The 20972-nt window shown below is 43.7% G+C and overlaps 1 protein-coding gene across 9 annotated transcripts in view; it reads left to right on the forward strand.

Annotated features, from left to right (window-relative positions):
• The window catches only part of SPAG6 (sperm associated antigen 6), a 71629-nt gene extending 54712 nt beyond the window's left edge, over positions 1 to 16917 (forward strand). For 8 of the 9 annotated variants that reach the window (XM_061587037.1, XM_061587039.1, XM_061587043.1 and 5 more), the window contains 3 exons: positions 2005 to 2121; positions 5797 to 5942; positions 15958 to 16917. In XM_061587037.1, coding sequence (XP_061443021.1) covers positions 2005 to 2121; positions 5797 to 5942; positions 15958 to 16024 — 330 coding nt within the window. In that variant the 3' untranslated portion in view covers positions 16025 to 16917. The remainder of the gene's footprint in view (positions 1 to 2004; positions 2122 to 5796; positions 5943 to 15957) is intronic. The other variant, XM_061587035.1, reaches the window with a different exon arrangement.
• Positions 16918 to 20972: the final 4055 nt, after the last annotated feature.

Raw genomic sequence — 20972 nt, forward strand, 5'->3', positions numbered from 1 at the left:
TAATAAAATGCTTTGCAGAAATTACCTGCCCATTTCCAGAATTTTCTACATTGAGAAGTAGAAACCTAAAGTGGGGGGTGGGGAAGAGGAAGAGGAGGAAATGTTCAAAAATCCAAATCTCTATGCCATATCCAGAATCCACATGGCATACTGCATGTGCAGTGTTTCAGAAGACAAAGTACATATTAGGCCAGCAATTCTCTACCTTTGTGCTGCCTGCAGACCACTTGAAAATTTCAAGGGGGCTCTCTGCAGATCACTTAAACTTTTTTCACTGATATCTTTGTCAAAAATAGCATGAAGATATGAAAATTACAGGTGCCAGGTGGCTGAGAAGGACATGTTTAGCTTTTAAATTCAGGGGGGGGGGAATGCACCAGCATTGCATTATGAAAATCATGGGCCCTAGGCCAGAGCCTTGTTAGCCTGTCTGATAAATCCAGCCCTGGTCAAAACAGCCATGATATCTGTCAACAGAAAAAAAATCCTGCAGAGTTAAGCACAGATAGTTTTTATTTGTTCCATAAAATCCATGGATCCATTCCATGGATTACCTGAACAGAGCTTGCAGACTACCATGGACCAAAGTTTGAGAATCTCTGAGTTAGGTCATAACTGCATCAGACTTCGGCTGTGTACACATAGCATTTTATTCTAGACTCAATGGAGACAGTACTTGTTTTTACTATGTAGTCCACACACAATCTAGATCAGCCTTTCCCAACCAGTGTGCCTCCAGATGTTGTTGGACCACAACTCCCATCAGCCTCAGCCAGCATTGCCAATGGTCAGGAAAGATGGGAATTGTGGTCCAACAACATCTGGAGGCACACTGGTTGGGAAAGGCTGATCTAGATCTATTGCATATTTTTTGCCCCTAAAAACTGCCTTTTGAGAAACTGGTCTCATTCTGAAAATAAAAGCTCATTGCAGATTGATTCTGCATTACCACATAGGGTTTCCATATAAAAACAGATGTAGGTGATCCATTGTAGGCAATGGGATGAGTGTGACATGGGTGGGTGCAGAGCTTGAAAAAGTTACTTTTTTAAAACTACAACTCCCATCAGCCCCAGCCAGCATGGCCACTGGATTGGGCTGATGGGAGCTGTAGTTCAAAAAAGTAACTTTTCCAAGCTCTGGGTGGGTATGTACCAAAACTGCAATTATCATATCCTTTGTTGGCCTGGGGCATGTGCAGGGAGGAAAAGTCATGGATGACCTAATCAAGGGAAAGGTTTTCAAACATGTATCAAGTATCCGCACCCACCCTTGTGGACGGCAGGATTTAGAATCAATCTAGATTGAAAGCGGCATGCTGAAGACAAGTATGAACAATTCCAGACTGAGAAAAACTACATTTATCCGATATGTGGGTTAGCGTGTATGCTACCAACGTTTGCAGTATTGTTACTAGCAAATGGCTGTGAAGTAGGCTGTGAAAGTGCTGCCTAACCCTATGCCCAGCCAAGATTAGAGATCTGTTTGAATAAACAGACCATAAGTTTCACTAAATGCACCTGGTAGTACCTGTTTTACACAACCTGGCCTTTCATTTCAGCTGATGCCCCTTGCCTTCCGCTCTGTTTAGGCTGCAAAACTTAATAGCCACAATCCTCACAAGAGAAAAGTTATGTGTGTTTAAAAACCATCAATTTCATCAGGATATAACAGAACAGTTCACTAGGTTGTGGTTATTATTTATTATTATTATTATTATTTTATTGTTATTTTTATTATTTTATTTTTATTATTATTATTTTATTATTATTATTATTTGTGCATCCACCTATTCATAAACTGACTGTGTTCTATAATTAATTAGACTTGATAAACAATAAGCTTTTTCAAGATTACTAGTCTTCAATAAAAGACTTGGAAGGGATACATGAAGTTTATGCACTATTGAAATTACACAAGGCTGGGTTTTTCAAGCAGACTTGATAACTTCATTTTGATTATTGTCAGCTGATGCCTTACTGAAAGTGTTTTGTATTTTGATAGACTAAGAAAGCTTTAAAGAACATCCTACAGAAGTGCACTCATCTGCCAGCACTTGAACCTTTGTTGCATGATGCTCCTCCCAACATCCTGAAGCACATAGTCGGCCAGTTCAGTAAGGTAAACAGGCATTTCCTTACCATTTCTTCAAGGCCCCATGCATGGACCACTTTTCTAAAACCAATCTGGGTCATTTGACAAGCATATTACTGCTGTCAGGGCTGAAGGCAGCTGACACAGGAAGAAAACAGCAGCATAGGTAGATCTTTCTTTATCAAAACACTTGGGAATAAAGGCCATTCTATGCCACTGTTTTCTTTCTGTCCTAGGATACTTCTTACAGCTGCTTTTGGTCTCTTGTTCTTGTGCATCTGTGCAGGCAGCTGTACCTGAATCCAGTTCTGGAGTGTTTCTGTTCTCTAGTTGAGGACTCTTGAAATCAGTTGCTGGGAGCAGCCAAGCGTGCAGCAGGAAAAAGGTTCTGCTCTGTGGATCAAGTCAAGGGGAAAAGGGAAAATGCTCTTGCTATATATGTTGGCCAGGCTAATCCAAAGGCTTGATACTGTCTGCCACTTGCAAGGGCTAATGCTGCATATCCCTGCCCCCTTCTGTGCCTGAAGAGGCCTCTGAGGCCCATGCACGCATAGCTCCTGGGTAAGGATGGGGGAGAAATTCAGTTAAGTTCATACCAAATTTGCACTTTCCAAAACAATGCCACCTTTTGAAATTTGGACTTTCCCAAATTTTGTGATGCAGTTCTCCAACCAAACAGTGTTTACAAAAATCCATTTTCAGAACGGCCGTACCTCAGTGGCAGAACATCTGTTTTGCATGCAGAAGGTCTCAGGTTCAATCCCTGGCATCTCCAGGGCTGGGAGAGACTCCTGTCTGAAATCCTGGAGAGCCACTGCCAGTCAGTGTAGAGAACACTCTGAATGAACCAATGGTCCGACTGAGTATAAGGGGATACTGTGCATAAAAATGTGTCTATTGGTAAAAAATAACATACAAAATGCATTATATAGGAGACTTGCTTGCAAAAATGTGTACATTAGTCAGATCTGCTTACAAAAATGTGTGTGTTAGGAGAAATTCACACTAAAAAGCTGAAGAATTTTCATAAGGATTTTAAAACAACAACCCTGCAAATTGCTGCGGAAATGTGAAGAACTTGAATTTTAGACTTGAAAAGTGAGAAATGGAGAGAACCAAAACTTGATATATCCTCCCATTCCTACTCCTAGGCAAAGTTTTGGCTGCAGACTGTTAAGTTCTTTGGTCCAAGCCCGGAGTCCCTGACAACCAGGGGCCCCACTTCATTAACAAGTTTGCCAATGTGATACTACACTTTTTCATGCCTGAGATGGAATGAACAGTCAATGCTGCTGTAGACTAGAAATGTCAGGAAGTGCAGGAAATATGAAATCAAGCCACATATGAAATCAAGGCACATAACATATTTCACTAGTAGTCACCAGGGCCGCCCCCTGGAGCCACAGAGGCCCCTCTCAATAGGATGGGGGAGGAGTAGCACTCCTTTTCCACGATCTGCGGCAGAGAGTAGCTGCCATTAACCAAGATGGTGGCTGAGGTTTCCCTAAGGGGCTGAAGCCTCTGGCACCATCTTGATTGATGGCAGCGATGTGTGCGTGTAGCAGCCTGCGCAGCCACAAAAGACAGGAGAGACGAAGCCAGTGAACGGGCCAGCAGAAGAAGCTCCCTCCCTGCAAGAGTCAAGTAGGTGTGTGTGAGTGTGTGTGCCGGAGCCCAGGGCAAGCTGATGCCCAAGGGCCCCAGCATGTCTGGAGCCAGCCCTGGTAGTCACTGCAATCCTCAAGCCAATAAAAAAGGGCTCCCTTCATCAATTTTCAGAACACTAATTACTTGAGAACCAGTGTAGTGTAATGGTTAGAGAGTTGGTCTATGACCTGGCAGACCAGGGTTCAAATCCCCATTCAACCATGAAGCTCACTGGGTGACCTTAGGCCAGTCACTTCCTCTCAGCCTAACCTACCTCACTGGGTTGTTGTGAGGATCAAATGGGGAGGGGAGAACCATGTACACCACCTTTAGCTCCTTGGAGGAAAGGTGGGATATAAATGTAGGTAGATAGATAGTATACAACCCTATGTTTTTCACTGTAATAAACTCACTGCTTATATTTATACTGTAATATCTTTTCAAGGTTATTATTCAAAGATATATTATGCATTGTGTATTATGTTTAATCCTTGCTGTTTTTATGGTTAAAAATTAAAAAGAGAGAAAGAAATCAAGCCACTTTTCTTTGTTCTTGTAGTTTTTGAAGGAAGGAAGGTTAAGGTTGAGAGAGCTAACCTGAGTGTAGCTCTTTGGGTCGTGCAGATTTTAGGGTGTGCTTTTTTAAAAAAACTTGAGAATTTTAAGTAGCGGTAATCCCTCTGCCCCTAGCAGCTACGGTTGTTTCTGGTATGTGATCTCTTGAGAAGGACGGCCTGATTGGGAAATTTCTCACTCAAGGGAAAGCCTTTGCTAAAAGCAGCACACTTCTTAAGGTCTGCTGGAGCTCTGTTTTATATCTTTATATGGAACAAGTGTTACCATATAACATCACTCATGTTTTTAAGTTTTTTTAAAATACTTTTTTTGTGTTTTATCACTTGTTTGCTGCCCTGGGCTCCCTTTGAGAGGAAGGGAGGGATATAAATTTAATAATCAGTGAATAAACAAGCTCTTGTTTTAAGGGTCACCCTTTATTTTGAAAGCTGTCCAATGTATGTGACCTCTCTGCAGTCCCTTATTACTTGGCATAAATGCTTTTTTTTGGAGGGGGGGAATGAAAGAACTCTGATGTACATTCCCTCCCTACCACATTCCAATCCATACTGCAGCTTACCCTTGGTGGCCTCAGCTGAATCTGTCTCTCCACCGAGTAGTACAAGTTGGTGTCAGTGCTTGGTGGACCTTAAACGATTAGAAACAGTCACAAAGGTGAAGGTGATATAAACAGATAGCTGTTGTGCTTTTTGATTTTATTAGGAGGGTTATGGCATAAATAGGATCAAGTGGAAAAGCTACTATAAATGCTTGACAAGCAGACGGAAACATTTGAGTTTAGAGAAGCGTCTACCCAGATGATGGATTGTATTGCTGTGGACATTAGATCCTCATGCAGGGATTCTGTCTAAAGCAGCCTTCCCCAATCCAATGATTCCAGATGTTTCTGGACTCGAACTCCCATCAACCCCAGTCCGCATGGCCAGGGATGGTGGGAGTTATAGAGTAGCCCAAAATATTTGGACAGCTAGGTTGGGGAAAGCTGGTCTAGGGAATGCCAAGTTTAAACACAGAATGCTTTGTTGCTTTGATTGGGAGAACTTGTCATACATAAGGCTGAAGTCGCCTCTGCCCCTCCTTATTGCTATTAATGTGAGCATAGGATCCTCACTGCTAATGTGGAACAGAAAGCGGAAGAGAGGCATTTGGAATTCAGATGTGCATGCTGGCCACTGTTCATGTTACAAACTGGTTTAAGCAAAAACTCCTTTAAGTCTCCTGTTTGTTAATGAAAATGCAGAGTAGTGTCTGCAGTTCTTTTTTCACACTGTCTGGGCACAATCCAGTGGGATGTTCTTCTGTACAAGTGCCTTTGATATTGTGCTCTTAAATTTCATTGCAGTGAGGCTTCTATAGGAGAACATCTTTTTATATCACACTCTTTGTGTCTCTCAATTTTGTTTTAATATCAAAACTTTACAGGAAAGAAGAACCTTTGAAAAGAGAGACTGAACTTCTTATATGTTTCATTTTGAATAGGTTCTGCCACATGATTCCAAAGCCCGGCGCCTTTTTGTAATAAGTGGCGGCCTTAAAAAGGTTCAAGAGATAAAAGCAGAGGCTGGGTCACTTCTTCAAGACTACATCAACACAATTAACAATTGTTATCCAGAGGAAATAGTCAGGTAAGGGTGGAAAATGTTGCTGCAGTTTCATTTATGGTCTCTTCACAGCACTGCCAAAACATGAGAGAGTTATAATATAATTGAAGTTTCTATTTGACTTTCTTTTTCAGTCTAACAGCAATAACATTTAGTTAGGAGCACAGCAAAGTAATTGGATTGCTAAAATTGCATAAGAATTCTACTGTTCTGGGCAGTGCGTAATTTGTGTTCAGTTGTTTGTATTATTTACTTTTTTAAAGGAGATACTAGCCAAGATCCAAAATAACAATAAAACTGTACATCTATTCCAGGCACTTAAAGGGGTCCCACATATGAAATAGAGGGGAGTTTCAACAGCAATTTGTAATGTGGTGAGAATTGGGGTGGGCTGGTAAGAGGTGAAAACAGTTTTTAAAATAATCAAGTCCTGAGTTCTCAAGTCTCTTCAGATCTCTGTTTGCCCAGGCCTTTGAAACATGGATGTTTATTGAAGTTTCAGCTGCTAGTACTACTTTTGATTTTTTTTTAATTTTAGGAATGCATCTTTAGTTGCTTTTATTGTATAGATTTTATTCTTATGTTGTTCACAGCCCTGGGCTCCCACAGGCTGAAGAGCAATATAAAAGTAGTAGTAGTAATAAATAATAATGCCTCAAAATGCTGCAATGTGGAGTGCCCCTGGTCAAGTGTCCAGTCACTCCATGCCATTCCCTGTCCCTTGGTTTTCCATTCCCCAGTCATTCAGCCAGCATTCCATGTCAGCTGACCATCCTGAGTTCTGATTGGACTGTCTGGCGATTGTTGTTATAAAAAAAAAAGAAGGTAAAAAATATATTACATTTATATGACAAAAAAGTAATTTATTCCACATAAAGTAAAATACTAAAACTGCAATCCTATATAACCTTTGTAAATGCCAAATGCCCATTAAAACATAGAGAAAGGAGTGCTTCTTAATAATCATTCGGGCAAACGTGTTTCAACAATCTTCTTCACTAGCTTAATACTTCCTTAGGCTTTGAAGTAGAGGAATTTCATTCCTAAAATGAGAACAGGTCATATCTAAATGCAAAATACTTACAGTCCTTCAGTTTCTCATCCTAGTGTTATCAAGAAAATAATAATTTTGAGAGACATCAATAAACAACAGGATAGCAGTGCTGTTGTTTTTTCCTCTCCTCTCACCCCCACAAAGGTTTTATTTGTACTTCAGCAAACTTTGGAGTTTCCCCAAACCACCTCCATCTTATGTATGCACAGTGCTTTTTGGCTACGTAAGGATGGGCTTTCAGAGAACTGAGGTCACTGTTGTTAGTATATATGCTGCTTAGAACATAATATTTGCATAGCTGTTGGTACCCCAAAAGCTATATGGCCCTTTATTGAACAAACCGATTTTCTCCAAGCGCTATCTTTATACCACCTCCAATTTAGTACCAGTTACAGAGTGTGCATATACGCACTTCACATTGTACCACTCTGGCCACATGTGGTGTACGTGCTGATTCTGTAACGTGAACTGGGGTCCTCAGACACAATATTCAGGATGAGCGGACACAAAAAAGGCAGTGACACTACTCTCTGTGCAGTCCCCACCACAGCACAAGGGGTCAGAGAGCCACTGCCAGCACAGAGAGGGCCCTAATGAATATGGTGAGGAATGGATTGGGCATCAGAATGTCCCCAGCTGCAAATCAACACAGAGCAGAAGGAATGGCCTTCCAGGATTTTGGATTTGGTAGGCTACGGATGGGCAACTAGACATCTGTCGGTAGCATCTGGCTATCAGTATGATGTTATCACACTCACAAAAGCCAATTGAGAGGTGTAGGACTTAGGGGACATGGCTGTAGATCCTCCCTCTTAGTTTCTTGGCTGTGTAGCCTGATCCCCAAACTGTCATATTATTTTTTACCTGCCCATCTGAATCTTAAGCTTCTAAAGTGGAACAGACCCATAATGTTCCCATAGTCCTACCTCCAGGAGGGCCAAACAGCTGTGTGTTAAGAAGTTGTCCGTCCTTATGCAGCTAAGCTACTGCTCCATCCAGAACCCTAAGATGCCATGTGATTGCACTCCCTCTGCTGGACATCTGCATTTTCCATACGAGACAGAAGCATGCTGTAGATAAGTCCTGTTGGAGCTGAAAAAGTATCACCTGTAGAGTGAAAAAAATTAATGATCTGGAATTTTCCCACAAAGGAAAATTTACCCACAAAAGAAAATCTTCAGGGTTACAATGTCTTAAACTGCTGTCACCAGTACTGAACATGTCATGAAGCTGGTGTCACAGAGACTTTATTAAGCTGGCCTGGTAGGCAGATGTGCTAGAGGAACACATGGCCTTCCAGATGTTGTTGAACTACAATTCCCAACATCCTTGACCATTAGCCATGCTGGCTGGGGCTAATGGGAGTCCAACAACATCTGAAGGGTCACAGCTTTGTGATAGAGCAAGATACCAGCTTATTTTATCTGATGTAATTCATGCTGTTTGTAGCTACGCAATATTAGCTGGCAGGGTTGGGGTGGAGGTTAAGCATGTAGTCTGATCCTTTAAATGTTTAATCTGAAGTAATCCTGTTGATTTCAGTTGGATTTACTCCTAAGAGAGTGTCCCTAGAATTGTAGCTTTAGTGAGAAAATACAATCAATTTGCTAGCAGAATGAAGAAAATTGTGCGAGCTCTCTGTGTTTACATATCACTCAATGTTAACGTAGTACTGTTCTCTGTTACTCAAAGGTTTGCATGCTCCCACATCAACAGATGTTGGTCTGCTGAAATATCATCTTGTTTGTATTATATTTCTAATTGTTTGCTGCTTCACCTACAGAAGTCATCTTTTCATTCACAAATCTAGAAAACACAATAGTGCTGTTTGAAACATTAAGGAACTAGTTTAATAACTCTACTGGTTATACTGGTAAATTGGTGCTGCACTCTACAAGTTTCTCCTGTGGCTCTTCCTGCACAGTTTCTTACAGTCTGATGATATTTTGTTTTGTTTTCTTTTTAAACACCACATACTGCTTTTAAATCTGACCTTTGTACTGGGATCTGAGGGAAGCTGGGACACATTTTTATACTTTGATTGCCTGCCCAAGAGGGAATCGTGAAACAGCAGTAAATTCTTCCAAGTAAAATCTTTAAGGGATCCAAGCAACATTAAGCAAATTCTCCACGAGAAACATTTGTGTTTTTCTTTGTCATTTCTAAGCAAAGTGATAAGGAAGCAAAGGGTACAATTTCAGGTTCCAGTGAGAATGAAGGAGAGCAAGATTCACAGTAAGAGTCAAGGGCTTCTTTAGGGATATATATTCAGTTAAATGACAAACCAAAAAAACACAATTTTTTTGCTGTGATTACTACATATATCTCATAATTACCTCATGTATAGATACCCCATCTATTCTCCCTAAATGGTGAAAGGAAATGTGTAATTCTTCCTCTTGACAAATTGTAACAGGAACAAGCAGAGGGGGATTTTTTGGGGGGGGTTTGGGGGTTCAGACACATACAGTCCAGCTTAAAATGTCTTCAGATGTCAACCCTGTACTGATCTAAACAAATGGTTCCATTTTCTAGGCACAAACAGCCAGTACCACACCACACATAGCACAAAAGATGTGTAAGGTGAAAAAATAATTATATAGTCACAAGAGTGGCTGTATACTATAGTCAGCATGGATTTTTCGCATTCCACAGTGAAAATACCCCCCTTGCCATTCTGATGCTTCCCATAAGCTCATTTCAAAATAAAACCTTACAAAACATATAGTCCTTAACTCAGAAACGCTTGCTTAACAACCCTCTAAATTTTCATGGCAATACACAGAACAGTCAGAGAGAATCAAGAGTTCAAAGTGTAAAAAGAGAGAGGAAAAACCCAGACACCTTTGGGACTTTTTTCTGTCAGAGTTCTCATGATTTGTTGAAATTAATTAAAAATCGGCCATGTTCACAAGAGTACCTGTAATCCTATTACTGACCTGGCCCCATACTCTGAACTTCATCTTCTGCTGTTTAAAAGTTTTAAAAATGCCTGACTGATTTTTAATTAATTTAAGAAATTTAGCATTGAACTCAATGATAAGATTGGGCATGCTCAATAAGAACCAACTGTCAATGTTCTAAAAGCCAGACTCGCAGCCACTTGGCTTGACTAATCGGGGCACCACCCACACCAGACCTTTATTTCACTTGAGACAGTCATGGCTTCCCCCAAAGAATTCTGGGAAGTGTAATTTGTGAAGGGTGCTGAGAGGAGACTCCTATTCCCCTGACAGAACTCCAGTAGCCAGAGTGGTTGAACAATTAGAGCTTTGACTAAAGCTCTATGAGGGGAACAGGGCATCTCCTAGCAATGCTCAGCACCCTTCAGTAACTACACTTGGTTTAAATTTGGGTGGAGACTACATGTGCCTGCTGTAGAAAAAAAACATGGGGGAAACCCTGAAAAGCAATGATATCATTCACAATGTTTTACTATTGGAAAGGAAAGGGGCTTCCCCTCTTCCCAGTGCCCACCCACCCAATCTCCTCCCCCCCATCCCTCCCCCATGGTCAGTTTTTTACCTATCTTAAGCATGATTGCATGGGAGTAAATCCCACTGAACTCAATAAACATGCAAATGATCAAACCTCTCTTCCCCTCCCTCCTGCCCCTTCCCTCCCCTTCCTTCACCCCTCCCTTCCCCTCCCCTTCCCCTCCCCCTCCCCTTCCAATTCCCTCCCCATGGTCAGTTTTACCTATCCTAGGACTATGACCTGGGAAACCAGGGTTCAAATCTCCACTCAGCCATAAAGCTCACTGGGTGACCTTGGACCAGTCACTGCCTCTCAGCCTCAGAGGAAGGCAATGGTAAACCACCTCTGAATACCATTTACCATCAAAACCCTATTCATAGGGTTGGCATAAGTCAGAATCGAAGGCAGTCCATTTCATTTTCAAGCATGATTGCACGGGAGGAAATCCCATTGAACTCAATAAGCATGCAAATGATCAAGCCTGCCCTCCCCTCCTCCTCCCTCCCATCACCTCCCTTTGCCCCTTTTCTCCCCCTTCCTTCATCTGTCCTCCCTCACCTTCCAATTCTCTCCTCCCCCCTCCCCCCCTCCTTCCCTCTACTCTCCCCTCTCCCTCCTCCTCCCCCATGGTCAGTTTTACCTATCCTAGCCATGATTGCATGGCAGTAAATCCCACTGAACGCAGTAAGCATGCAGATGATCAGACCTGCCTTTCCCCTCTCCTCTCCCTTCCTCCTCTCCTCCCCTCTTCCTTCTTCCTGCTCCTGAAAGACCAACCCAAATTGTGTTTATATTTTGACAAATTTGTAGGGCAGTACAGTATCTCAGAGAGGAGGTCAGGTGTTCTGCTCCCCTGGTGCATTCACTATAGCTGTCCAATTTCCCTGCTTTTTAAAGTTCGATAGAAATACCTGTTGACTATAGGTATGTTTCTTAAACTGCAAGGTTTTTTGCCTATTAGTGAGTATAGGCTGTAATCTTATACACACTTACCTACAGTGAGGCTGTAGTTCTAACCCCACTTAGCTGGGAGTAAGTCCCATCGAATTCAGTATGATTTGCTTCTGAGTAGAAGTGGTTAGGATTGTGCTATAAATCCCATTGTACTCAGTGAGAAGACATGTATACACTTACCACGTTAATGTGTGGTAGATATCTAATCAAATCTATTCTCAATTCATTTTGAATATGTAAAGTTATAAGATGTGGGTCTTTTTACTTTAGAAAAAAGGCCAGTAAGGGGAAGGGAACATGATAGAAGTGTATAAAATTATGCATGGTGTGGAGAAATTGGATAGAGACAGCCCTGTTTGATAACACGTAAAGCCGGTGTCATCCAAAGAAACTAATGCTGGGACAATTCAAGACAGAGGGGGGCAAGGGTCCTTCTTCACACAGCACATGAAATCAGCGTCTACAAGATGTGATACTGACCACCAACCTAGATGGGTTTTATAGGGAATTAGAGAAATTCATGGAGGATAAGGCTATTGTACTACCTCTGTATGATCAAAGGCAACATTCCAATTGCTGAGTAACAACAGTGAGAGAGGGCTATTCTTGTATCCTCATAATAAGAATTAATCATATGAGTTGTAGTTGGCTAAGGCTGCAATCTTAACCCCACTTACTTCTGAGTAGATGTGCAGAGGCTTGAACTGAAAAGCTGCAATCCTAGGCACATTTAGTTGGGAGCAAGTCTTACTGGTCATTAAATATGGACCTCTCAATGCCACACTCCCTCCGCAGGGGACAAGGACCTATTAAGATGGTCCGCCCCAGACGCCTGATGGATCCAAAAGGATTACTGAATGCACTGGGAGATTTGGAGCCGGCTGAAGGCCACCCGGTCGAAACCCTGGTGACAGAGTGGAATAGGGAGATCACTAGGGCAATAGAAACGTGGCTCCGAAACGTCCTCTCCCCCTGAATAGAGCTCAGATAGCACCCTGGTATACACCACGCCTCCGGGGTCTGACAGGAGGTGAGATGACTAGAGCGCCGGTGGTGGAAATCTTGCTCTGAAGACGATCGGACACTGGTTAGAGCAGCAATAGCCGCCTACCAGGTGGCAACAAAGGCCACAAAGAAGGGATTCTTTGCTGCCTCTATTGCATCTGCAGAGTGCTGTCCCAGGAGGTTGTTCCAAGTGGTCCGGATTCTGGGCGGTCCAGTTGTTCAGGAACCCATGGAGCAGTCTAAAGCCTCCTGTGACACATTTGCGAAACACTTTGCCGATAAAATCGAGTGCCTGAAGAGCTTGATTCCGTACACCGTGGATACAGGAAGTGAGCCAGAGCCGGCCAGTTGCATTCCGGTCCGGTGGGATTGGTTTCAGCCTCTTCCCTCTGAGGAAGTGGACAAGGTGCTCTCTACTGTGAAGCCAACCACCTGTCTACTGGATCCTTGCCCCTCGTGGCTCATTATGAGCTGCAAAGAGAGACTGGGTGAAGGGATCAAGGCTATAGTAAATGCATCCTTGGAAGAGGGTGCACTACCATTAGCCCTCAAGGAGGCAGTTATAAAGCCCATCTTAAAAAAGTCCTCCTTGGATCCCCAAGAGTTAAACAACTTCCGCCCAGTCTCTAATTTACCATTTCTGGGCAAGTCAATTGAGCGAGTGGTGGCCAAACAGTTACAGACACACTTGGAGGAAACAGATTATCTGGATCCATTCCAATCGGGCTTCAGGACTGGACATGGAACTGAAACAGCCTTGGTCGCTCTGGTGGATGATATGAGGAGGGCGCTGGATAGGGGAGAATTCACCTTCCTCGTCCTCCTGGATCTCTCAGCAGCTTTTGATACCGTTGACCACGGTATCCTTTTAGAACGCCTGGAGGGATTAGGAATAGGGGGCACTGTTTTACGGTGGCTCCGTTCCTATCTCTCAGACAGGCATCAAAGGGTGGCATTGGGGGAGGAGGTTTCAGACCCTTGGCCTCTCAGTTGTGGAGTGCCACAGGGTTCTATCCTCTCCCCCATGTTATTCAACATCTATGTAAAGCCGCTGGGGGCCATCATCAGGAGATTTGAGCTGCGGTGCCACCAATATGCGGACGACACCCAGCTCTACCTCTCATTTAAGTCCTCACCAGAGTTGGCTGTGGATACCATCTCCAAGTGCCTGGAATCCGGAAGTGGATGGATGGGAAGGAATAGGCTGAAACTAAATCCCGACAAGACCGAGGTGTTGCTTGTGGGAGACAGGGGCAGGCTGGGGGATATAGACCTGGTATTCAATGGGGTAAGATTGCCCCTAAAAGACAAGGTCCGCAGCCTCGGGGTCATTCTTGACTCCCAGTTGTCCATGGAGGCTCAGATTTCGGCAGTGAGCTGGGCAGCTTGGTATCAATTACATCTGATTAGGAGGTTGCAACCCTACCTGCCTGCCCATCTGCTCCCAGGGGTAATACAGGCCCTGGTCTTCTCTCGCCTAGACTACTGTAATGCGCTCTATGTGGGGTTACCCTTGAAAACGGTCCAGAAATTGCAACTGATACAGAATGCGGCGGCACGTTTGATTAAGAACAGCCGCCGCCGTGATCTACACTGGCTACCAGTTGTTTACCAGGCCCAATTCAAGGTGTTGGTATTGACCTTTAAAGCCCTATACGGTTTCGGCCCAGTTTATCTGAAGGAGCGCCTCCAGCATCACCAATTATGCCGCCTGACGAGATCAGCCGTGCAAGACCTTCTCTCGGTCCCACCAGTTAGGACAGTGAGGCTGGTGCGGACCAGAGAGAGGGCATTTTCGACTGTGGCCCCCACCCTCTGGAATTCCCTTCCTTTTGATCTTCGCCATGCCCCTTCCCTTGAAAACCTGGCTGTTCAGGCAGGCCTGTGGGACCTCTGGGTGGTTTAGTTTTAATATTGATATTATTAATTATTATTACGATTTTTGTGGTTTTATTGTATTTATTGATGAAATTGTACGTCGCCTAGAGTGGCTGTTGATTCGGCCAGATAGGCGACTTAGAAATAAAATTTATTATTATTATTATGAAGATAGATATATTACTTATTTAGATTTATACCCTGCTTTTTGAAAGAATCTCAAGGCAGCTTACAACAGACGGCAATAATAATATTTTTGTTTTAAAGAATCATACATAGATCCACAACCCAGCAGCCCCTTCGATCAGGGATTGGGGTACTTAACTTGACCAGTGGACCAGTCCTTCTCTCCCCTACCCCTCACAGGGCAAATTTGATAGATGAACAGGGCCACCCACTTGTCAATCACCTGACATCAGGACTCTAAAGACTGCTTAGAAGCCATTTTGGCATATAAGTGGGATATAAATTAATAAATGATTATAACGATGATGAGGCAGGGCATGCAAAGAGCCTTGCACAGGGCTTCGAAGCACCACTGATCAGCAGGCTTGAAGTCACTGCCCATCAACTGATGGCCAATGACTATAAGTCTGTTTTTTTCAGGGATGGCTGTGCTATCAAGCTATCCAGTATGGTCTCTCCCTGCCCCACACCTGATGTCACACCTGATGTCAGGTGTGGGGCAGGTGGACATGGTTTGGGAAAAATAGCCTCATGTGCCAAATTGGGACCAATGCTGGGCCACATTTGGCCTGCAGCTCACAGGTTCCCCACCCCTGCCTTAGATGGTAGAGGCCAGAGTATGCTTCTCCTTACTTCTGCAATCTTGCAGGCAACATACAGTTGGAGCAGAGAGGTCATTTTGGCAGGGTGGAGGAGGGAAGCAAGCTTTCTAAGGCTGCTGCTTCTCTGGATGATGGGTGGGGCCAAGCTGGCCTCACCCTTGCCTTGATGTTCTTCCAGGAAGGCAGGGGATGTAACAATCCAGTGGGCCTTGGCCCCCTTTGTCAAGGCTAGAGGCCGGCGTATGCTTCCCTTCCCAGATCAATGTAGTAAATCTGCATATAAGAAAGATCAGTAATTGTAAAGAAAGAAAGCATAAACTAAGCTCATGGAATTTAATTTCACTTTACCTCAGTATCCTACCTTTCTTTTAAGGAGCTCAGAGAGGCTTGTGTGTTACAACAGGTAGAATCGTAGAAGAAAACTGCTCCTTTTCTTACACACTACCCTTTTCTTTCACATACATAAGAGGCATCCCCTCCTAAGATGGTTCTTGCCAGCCACAGTTTTATAAGTAGTTATGTTGAATTTTTTAAAAAAAACTGTGTAAAATTTGTGGACCAAATAATTGAGGGCACCATTTTTCAGTTCAAAGTGTTATAACTGATTGATATAACCAATTAATTAACTAAAGACTGATGCCTTACTAATGGTATAATTGCTTCAGATGAAACTAGCATCTAATTCTTTGATTTATTCCTCATAATTATCTATGCTGGTATGTGCTGCACATTGTCTTTGGCCATGACCCAGCAAAGAGTGAAGTGCACTTAATCCCACTGATTTCTTTCAACAGGCTTAAGTGTGCCTAATTCTGTGTTCGATTGTGGTGTTGGTATTTAGCATGATGAGTTTTTAATCAAGGCACCCTTGTTTCTTTTTCAGATATTATTCCCCTGGATATTCTGAAGCACTTCTGGAAAGGGTAGAAAATTATCAGCCAGTTCTTTAAACTCTTCATCATTTGTGATAGAGGGGGAAAAATACTCTATTTCCTGTCTGTGTTTTTTGAGTGGCAAGCAAATATAGTTCTAGTCTGGGAGATATTTAACCTTCTGTACTGTTCTGTTCCCAATCAATTATGACAGCAGGCATACCCTTTCCACCTTCAATCCACACCTGGTTTTCTGGAAGCTCATCCTAAGAACAAAGGCTGTCATGCACTTATTTTAAGAGGTCTGCAGTTCTTGAAGGCCTGAGGACAAAGGAGGCCAGCACACTTTCTGGATATACCTGTGGTCTTCAAAGCAGTTTGCCCAGTTGGGTCCTTGAGACAAAAAGGGAGCTGTTTCAGCAGATAAGAATATTACTATTGTGAGAGGATTGCAGTCTCATCCAGTAAGCACGGGAACTTCAAAGCCTCCATACATTTCAGCAGAGCTTGCAGAGAGGTACCCAATCCAAGCAGGAATTTCCTTCAGATGAGCCAACATGTGACAAACAACTCTCCCCCGCCCCCACTTCTTGATTGATCCTGGTACCGTCTCCACCTCAACACTCTTTCCTTGGAATCTTGAAAAACTAACATGTGACTGGCAAATTGACCTTTTAACATCCAGGCTTTTGATGGTACAGTTTCATCTCTAAGTTTTAGGAGTGGATTTCAAAAGAACTGTTATTTAGGTAAAAAGTATTTGGAAGAATTGGTTGTAAATATGCATGGGACTGAATTTTGCTTGAAGATTTGTCAGCACTTCTGGTCTCTCCACCTCTGGAGAGAAAATGCTTAAAATAAGATACAAAATCGCACCCTGACTATCTCCCAATTACTCAACCTGATAGCATCAGATACTATAAAATAAATTGGCATGCAATGTCAAACAGAAATGTGTATGACAATTTTATTAAACCAATATCTTGCAATAATTTTGCTTTGTCTAAACATTCACAATAGATAAAAGTTAAGGGGGATTTGGCAGAGGGAATGTTCCAAGCACTCTTTGATTCTTGTCCGTTTTCTGTGCTCGTGGAGGCTACTGCATTTGGGTCACTCCTGAAGAGACCCTCCCTGGACCCAGAAAATCTTAATAACTATAGGCCGGTAGCAAATCTTCCATTCCTGGGCAAGGTCCTTGAACGAGTGGTGGCAGGCCAGCTCCAGATGCTCTTGGATGAGACTGATTATCTGGATCCATTTCAGTCGGGTTTCAGGCCTGGTTTTGGCATGGAAACAGCCTTGGTTGCCCTGTATGATGACCTCTGTTGGGAGAGAAACGGGGAGTATGACTCTGTTGATTCTCCTTGATCTCTCAGCGGCTTTCGATACCATCGGCCATGGTATCCTTCTGGGAAGACTGGCTGAGTTGGGAGTGGGAGGGACTGCATGGCGGTGGTTCACTCCTACTTGGCGGGTTGGCTCCAGAAGGTGGTGCTTGGGGAACATTGCTCAGCACCCTGGACTCTCCAGTATGGGGTTCCGCAGGGGTCAGTTCTGTCCCCCATGTTGTTCAACATCTACATGAAACCGTTGGGTGCGGTCAGCCAGAGCTTTGGAGTGCATTGCCATCAGTATGCTGATGACACACAGCTCTATTTCTCCTTTTCATCTTCTTCAGGTGAGGCTGTCAATGTGCTGAACCAGTGCCTGGCTGTGACAATGAACTGGATGAGGGCTAATAAACTGAGGCTCAATCCAGACAAGACTGAGATGCTGCTAATGGGTGGTTCTTTTGACTGGATGGTAGATGTCCAACCTATCTTGGATGGGGTTGCACTGCCCCTGAAGGAGCAAGTTCGTAGCTTGGGGGTTCTCCTAGAACCATCTCTGTCACTTGAGGCTCAGGTAGCCTCGTGGCACAGAGTGCCTTCTACCAACTTTGGTTGGTGGCCCAGTGTGAGGCGTCCTTCCCTGGCTCTCCCTGTCAGTTTCCTACCTGCGCGTGGCTACTGCCTGTCACTAGGCACCACCAGGGACTCCACCAGTCCGGACTGTCCTCTCTTATGGTTTCTCTCCCCACTCTAGCACAGATCTCAACAGATCCCCCTGCTAGGCAACCACCAGTAACGTCCCAATACTAGTATTCCCAGAGACTCTGAATACTGGTATTGTTATTCTCTTCACCGCTGCCACCATTTGTTACAGTTCCCCTTCAGCCTTGGTCATTACCTTACCCTCCCTTCTGGTCTGTGAAACCCCAGCCAAGGATCAGGCCTTTGGTAAACCAAATTAAGTATTTATTACAGATAACAAAGCTAACAAGATTAACAAGATTTCTTCTTAAGGCACATAAGCATATGGTTTTACTCAATACTAATCCAAACTCCACCTCCCTCCTGGTAAACAACTCTCTAAACCCCACCAAGCAACCCACTCAGTTCTCTTCTCCCCCCCTGATTCCACTCTCACTCTTCCTTTTATACGTTCAGCCATTTTAAACACTCAGCCAATCATCTAGCATTCTACTGCCCTTTCACTCCCCCTCCTCTTTCACTACTTACCATATATCTTCTAAACAACCAACACTTACCATATATACATTAATATAGGAACATCACATTCCCCCCCCTTAAAACAACGGCAGAATATTATTCCTGTTCCAGGATTTATACGTCACGTTAACAAATAAAAGTCTCTATGGGGAAAATGTCTTTCTTTGTTCCTCCGTCTGGTCACGTCCCTGCAGTCCCAGCCACTTGCCTGGAAAGTCCATCGGCCAGTACATTGTCCTTGCCTTTGATGAACTGGAAGTCCACTTGATAGTCCTGTAGGGCCCAGGACCACCTCTGCAGCATAGTGTTATGGTTTTTCATAGTCTGCAACCATAACAAGGCCCGATGATCTGTAGTCACTGTGAATCTTCATCCCCACACGTATGGGCGCAACTTGTTCAGTCCCCACACGACCGCTAGGCACTCCTTCTGGACCGACGAATAGTTTTTCTCCCTCGGCGTCAGCTTGCGACTCAGGTACGCCACTGGATGTCTGGTGCCTTCTCTCTCCTGCAGCAAGACGACTCCCAGCGCCAGGTCCGACGCATCTGTAGCCACGATGAATGGTTTCTCATAGTCTGGTGCTATTAATATGGGTCCTTGGCACAAGGCTTGGTTCAGTAGATCAAAAGCCTTCTGACATTCATCCGTCCATACCACACGCTCAGAACACTTCTTCTTTGTTAATTCATGCAAGGGGATAGGCCACAATTGCACTGCCTCTACCTTGCTCCATAAGGGGGTGATTTTCCCACTCCCCACCTTATGTCCTAAATAGATTACTTCCTTTAGTCCAAACTGGCATTTCTTAGCTTTTATTGTGAGGCCTGCTTTTCTTAAGGCCTCCAATACTGTTGTCAGGTGTTGGACATGCTCAGGCACCGACTTGCTAAAAATGGCCACGTCATCGATATAGGCCACTGCAAAATCTGACATGCCTCGCAACACAGTATTGATTAGCCTCTGAAATGAACTTGGTGAGTTCCTTAGTCCCATGGGTAAGGTCACAAACTCATATAACCCATCTGGTGTACTGAAGGCAGTTTTGGCTCTGGATTGCTCGTCTAGTTCCACTTGCCAAAATCCTTTACAGAGATCTAGTGTAGAGATAATGGTTGCTGCCCCCAATAACTCTAACATTGCGTCTACCCTAGGCATAGGATACGCATCTGGGACAGTAATTTTATTGATTAGCCGATAATCAATGCAAAACCTGGTCGTTCCATCTTTTTTCGGAACCAGGACAATACTTGAGGCCCAGGGACTGATGGATTCCCTGATCACTCCTAATTCCAGCATATCTTCCACCTCCTTTTTGATCTCATTCAAAACTTTCCCATTCACACGGTACGGAACAGATCTGATTGGGGCATGATCTCCAGTATCAATGGAATGTATAACTATACTGGTTCGGCCAGGTTTGTTGCTAAAGAGATTCCTATAGGTTTTCAAAACTCTCAGAATCTCTTCTTTTACTTCCTCCTTCACCTCCTCTGACCATTCCACTTGATCTACCCCTCCTTTGTCTTTGCTTTCCTGTACCAAATCTGGAAGTTCAGGCCCACTTCCCTCAGGGAATAAGGTAACTTGCAACACCTGTGCATCCCTGATATGGTAAGGCTTCAACATATTTACATGAACCACTTTGCTTTTGTTTAATTGGTCTGTGGTGATTACATACGTCACTGTGTCAAGCCTTTCTCTGATGGTATATGGTCCTTCCCAGTTAGCTTGTAATTTGTCATGTTTCCTGGGTATGAATGCCATAACCATATCTCCCACATCATACACACATTCCCTGGCTGTTCTGTCATACCAGTAACGTTGCTTCTCCTGTGCTTGACTCAAATTCTTTTTCACCATCTCCATCATTGATGTGAATTTATTGCGGAATTCCAATACAAAATCTACTACAGATGTTTTGTACTCTCCCACGGTTCCTTCCCATGAATTTTTTAATAGTTCCAAAGGTCCCCTCACTTTTCTAGTGAATATGAGTTCAAAGGGTGAGAAGCCTGTTGACTCCTGAGGGACTTCTCTGTATGCAAACAAGAAGCATCCCAACCGTTCATCCCAGTCTTGTGGGTGATCTTGAACATAGCTTCTGATCATGCCCTTCAAAACGCCATTGAATCTCTCTGTTAACCCATTAGTGGCGGGATGGTAAGTAGTGGTCTTTAGATGTTTTAGACCACAACATTTCCACATACATTGCATCACTTCTCCCATGAATACACTGCCTTGATCCGTCAGCACTTCATGAGGGAAACCCAGCCTCATAAAGATTTTTAATAAAGCCTCTGCCACTACAGGGGCTTCCACGGATCTTAGTGCTTCTGCGTCTGGGTACCTGGTGGCAAAATCCACCACCACCAATAGATATTTCTTGCCATGCCTTGTGGGTTTGGAAAAAGGGCCCACCAAATCTATTCCCACTCTATAAAAGGGTTGTCCAATTATAGGAAGGGGCT

This window comes from Rhineura floridana, chromosome 10 (assembly GCF_030035675.1).
Source record: "Rhineura floridana isolate rRhiFlo1 chromosome 10, rRhiFlo1.hap2, whole genome shotgun sequence".
Taxonomy (NCBI): domain Eukaryota; kingdom Metazoa; phylum Chordata; class Lepidosauria; order Squamata; family Rhineuridae; genus Rhineura; species Rhineura floridana.